Raw genomic sequence first — 4,499 nt, 5'->3', positions numbered from 1 at the left:
TGTCCGCGGGTCAGGGGTGCGGGGGGAGCCGGTCCCCGTGAGCGGGACAGGGCTGCGGGGGCCAGTCCTTTTGAGGGGGTCAGGGCTGCGGGGGCAAATAGCTGTCAGCGGGGGCCAGTGCCTTTGAGCGGGACAGGGCTGCGGTGTCAAATAGCTGTCAGCAGGACAGGGCTGCGGGGGACAGTCCCTGTCTGCAGGTCAGGGGGTCCGGGTGCGGGGGCAAGACCCTGTGAGCGGTTTAGGGCTGCGGTGGCAAAGAGCTGTCAGCAGGACAGGACTGCGGGGGCCACTCCCTCTGAGCGTCTCAGGGCTGCGGGGGCAAAGTCGCTGTGAACGCGTCAGGGCTGCAGGGGGCAAGTCCCTGAGAGCGGGACAGGGATGTGGGGGACAGTCCCTGTGAGCGGGTCAGGGCTGCGGGTGCCAGTCCCTGTGAGCGGGTCAGGGCTGCGGGGGGACAGCCCCTTGTGAGCGGGTCAGGGCCGCGGGGGAACAGTCCCTGTGAGCGGGTCAGGGGTGCGGTGGCAAATAGCTGTCAGCGAACAGGAATGCGGGGGCCAGTCCCTGTGAGCGGGTCAGGGCTGCGGTGGCAAATAGCTGTCAGGTGGTCAGGGCTGCAGGGGCCAGTCCCTTTGAGCAGGTCAGGGGTGCGGTGGCAAATAGCTGTCAGCGAACAGGAAATGCGGGGGCCAGTCCCTGTGAGCGTGACAGGGCTGCGGGGGACAGTCCCTGTGAGCGTAACAGGGCTGCGGGGAACAGTCCCTGTGAGCGTGACAGGGCGACGGGGGACCGTCCCTGGGAGCAGGTCCAGGCTGCGGGGGCCGGTCCCCGTGAGCGGGTCAGGGCTGCGGTGGCCGGTCCCCGTGAGCGGGTCAGGGCTGCGGGGGACCCTCCCTGTGAGCAGGTCCAGGCTGCGGGGGCCAGTCCCTGTGCGCGGGGACAGGGCTGCGGGGGCAAATCGCTGTCAGCGGCTCAGGGGTGCGGGGGCCAGTCCTTTTGAGGGGGTCAGGGCTGCGGGGGCAAATAGCTGTCAGCGGGGGCCAGTGCCTTTGAGCGGGACAGGGCTGCGGTGTGCAAATAGCTGTCAGCAGGACAGGGCTGCGGGGGACAGTCCCTGTCAGCAGGTCAGGGGGTCCGGGTGCAGGGGCAAGACCCTGTGAGCGGGTCAGGGCCGCGGGAGACAGCCCCTGTGAGCGGGTCAGGGCCGCGGGGGAACAGTCCCTGTGAGCGCGTCAGGGCCGCGGGGGAACAGTCCCTGTGAGCGCGTCAGGGCCGCGGGGGAACAGTCCCTGTGAGCGCGTCAGGGCCGCGGGGGAACAGTCCCTGTGAGCGGGTCAGGGGTGCGGTGGCAAATAGCTGTCAGCGAACAGGAATGCGGGATCCAGTCCCTGTGAGCGGGTCAGGGCTGCGGTGGCAAATAGCTGTCAGGTGGTGAGGGCTGCGGGGGGCCAGTCCCTTTGAGCGGGTCAGGGGTGCGGTGGCAAATAGCTGTCAGCGAACAGGAATGCGGGGGCCAGTCCCTGTGAGCGGTCAGGGCTGCGGTGGCAAATAGCTGTCAACGGGACAGGGCTGCGGGGGACAGTCCCTGTGAGCGGGTGAGGGCTGCGGGGGCCAGGGCTGCGGAGTCCAGTACCCATGAGCGGGCCAGGGCTGTGGTGGCACAGAGCCGTCAGCGGGACGGGGCGGCGGGGGCCGGCCACCGCCAGCGGGACGGGGCGGCGGGGACCGGCCACCGCCAGCGGGACGGGGCGGCGGGGGCCGGCCACTGCCAGCGGGAGGGGGCGGCGGGGGCCGGCCACCGCCAGCGGACGGGGCGGCGGGGGGCCGGCCCTCGCCAGCGGGAGGGGGCGGCGGGGGCCGGCCTCCGCCAGCGGGAGGGGGCGGCGGGGGACGGCCCCCGTCAGAGGGAGGGGGGCGGAGGGGGCCGGCCCCCGGGAGCGGGAGGGGGCGGCGGGGGGCCGGCCCCCGTGAGCCGGAGGGGGCGGCGGGGGCCGGCCCCCGGGAGCCGGAGGGGGCGGCGGGGGCCGGCCCCCGGGAGCCGGAGGGGGCGGCGGGGGCCGGCCCCCGTGAGCCGGAGGGGGCGGCGGGGGCCGGCCCCCGTGAGCCGGAGGGGGCTGCCCCCGGGAGCCGGCCCCCCGGGGAGCGGGAGGGGGGCGGCGGGGGCCGGCCCCCGGGAGCGGGAGGGGGCGGCGGGGGCCGGCCCCCGGGAGCGGGAGGGGGGGCGGCGGGGGGCCGGCCCCCGTGAGCCGGAGGGGGCGGCCCCCGTGAGCCGGAGGGGGCGGCCCCCGGGAGCCGGAGGGGGGCGGCGGGGGACGGCCCCCGGGGAGCGGCGGCGGGGGAGCCGGTCGCCGTGAGCGGGACAGGGCTGCGGGGGAGCCGGTCGCCGTGAGCGGGACAGGGCTGCGGGGGAGCCGGTCCCCGTGAGCGGGTCAGGGCAGTGGGGGACGGTCCCTGTCAGCTGTCAGGGGGTCAGGGCTGCGGGGGCCAGTGCCTTTGAGCGGGGACAGGGCTGCGGTGTCAAATAGCTGCGAGCGGGTCAGGGCTGCGGGGGCCAGTCCCTGTGAGCGGGACAGGGCTGCGGGTTGACAGCCCCTGTGAGCGGGTCAGGGCCGCGGGGGACAGCCCCTGCGAGCGGGTCAGGGGTGCGGGAGCAAATAGCTGTCAGGAGGTCATGGCTGCGGGGGCCAGTCCCTTTGAGCGGGTCAGGGGTGCGGTGGCAAATAGCTGCGAGCGGGGTCAGGGCTGCAGTGTCAAATAGCTGTCAGCGGGACAGGGCTGCGGGGGACGGTCCCCGCCAGCGGGACGGGGGCGGCGGGGGCCGGCCACCGCCAGCGGGACGGGGCGGCGGGGGCCGGCCACCGCCAGCGGGACGGGGCGGCGGGGGCCGGCCACCGCCAGCGGGACGGGGGCGGCGGGGGCCGGCCACCGCCAGCGGGACGGGGCGGCGGGGGCCGGCCACCGCCAGCGGGACGGGGCGGCGGGGGCCGGCCACCGCCAGCGGGACGGGGCGGCGGGGGCCGGCCACCGCCAGCGGGACGGGGCGGCGGGGGGGCCGGCCACCGCCAGCGGACGGGGCGGCGGGGGCCGGCCCTCGCCAGCGGGAGGGGGCGGCGGGGGGCCGGCCTCCGCCAGCGGGAGGGGGCGGCGGGGGCCGGCCCCCGTCAGAGGGAGGGGGCTGAGGGGGCCGGCCCCCGGGAGCGGGAGGGGGCGGCGGGGGCCGGCCCCCGTGAGCCGGAGGGGGCGGCGGGGGGCCGGCCCCCGGGAGCCGGAGGGGGCGGCGGGGGCCGGCCCCCGGGAGCCGGAGGGGGCGGCGGGTGCCGGCCCCCGTGAGCCGGAGGGGGGCGGCGGGGGCCGGCCCCCGTGAGCCGGAGGGGGCGGCCCCGGGAGCCGGCCCCCCGGGGAGCGGGAGGGGGCGGCGGGGGCCGGCCCCGGGAGCGGGAGGGCGCGGCGGGGGCCGGCCCCCGGGAGCGGGAGGGGGCGGCGGGGGCCGGCCCCCGTGAGCCGGAGGGGGCGGCCCCCGGGAGCCGGAGGGGGCGGCGGGGGACGGCCCCCGGGAGCGGCGGCGGGGGAGCCGGTCGCCGTGAGCGGGACAGGGGCTGGGGGGCGGGAGCCGGTCCCCGTGAGCGGGTCAGGGCAGTGGGGGACGGGTCCCTGTCAGCTGTCAGGGGGTCAGGGCTGCGGGGGCCAGTGCCTTTGAGCGGGACAGGGCTGCGGTGTCAAATAGCTGCGAGCGGGTCAGGGCTGCGGGGGCCAGTCCCTGTGAGCGGACAGGGCTGCGGGTGACAGCCCCTGTGAGCGGGTCAGGGCCGCGGGGGACAGCCCCTGCGAGCGGGTCAGGGGTGCGGGAGCAAATAGCTGTCAGGAGGTCATGGCTGCGGGGGCCAGTCCCTTTGAGCGGGTCAGGGGTGCGGTGGCAAATAGCTGCGAGCGGGTCAGGGCTGCAGTGTCAAATAGCTGTCAGCGGGACAGGGCTGCGGGGGACGGTCCCCGCCAGCGGGACGGGGGCGGCGGGGGACGGTCCCCGCCAGCGGGACGGGGGCGGCGGGGGCCGGCCACCGCCAGCGGGACGGGGCGGCGGGGGCCGGCCACCGCCAGCGGGACGGGGCGGCGGGGGCCGGCCACCGCCAGCGGGACGGGGCGGCGGGGGCCGGCCACCGCCAGCGGGACGGGGCGGCGGGGGCCGGCCACCGCCAGCGGGACGGGGCGGCGGGGGCCGGCCACCGCCAGCGGGACGGGGCGGCGGGGGCCGGCCACCGCCAGCGGGAGGGGGCGGCGGGGGCCGGCCCCCCGGGAGCGGGAGGGGGCGGCGGGGGCCGGCCCCCGGGAGCGGGAGGGGGCGGCGGAGGGCCGGCCCCCGGGAGCGCGAGGGGGCGGCGGGGGCCGGCCCCCGGGAGCGGGAGGGGGCGGCGGGGGCCGGCCCCCGGGAGCGGGAGGGGGCGGCGGGGGCCGGCCACCGGGAGCGGCGGGGGCCGGCCACCGGGAGCGGGAGGGGGCGGCGGGGG

At 79.3% G+C, this 4,499-nt stretch overlaps 1 protein-coding gene across 1 annotated transcript; it reads left to right on the top strand.

The window, feature by feature from the left end:
- Positions 1-1,369: 1,369 nt before the first annotated feature.
- On the top strand, positions 1,370-4,275 carry LOC132207577 (circumsporozoite protein-like; the record flags this gene model as incomplete). Its single annotated transcript, XM_059643532.1, has 3 exons — positions 1,370-1,387; positions 2,830-3,323; positions 4,026-4,275. Coding segments are annotated over exons 1-3 (762 nt in total), but the record flags the coding sequence as incomplete, so codon positions are not given.
- Positions 4,276-4,499: the final 224 nt, after the last annotated feature.

This window comes from Stegostoma tigrinum, unplaced genomic scaffold, assembly GCF_030684315.1.
Source record: "Stegostoma tigrinum isolate sSteTig4 unplaced genomic scaffold, sSteTig4.hap1 scaffold_104, whole genome shotgun sequence".
Lineage (NCBI taxonomy): Eukaryota > Metazoa > Chordata > Chondrichthyes > Orectolobiformes > Stegostomatidae > Stegostoma > Stegostoma tigrinum.
The sequence above is the reverse complement of the archived record's forward strand: the minus strand, read 5'-3'. Positions and strand labels throughout refer to the sequence as shown.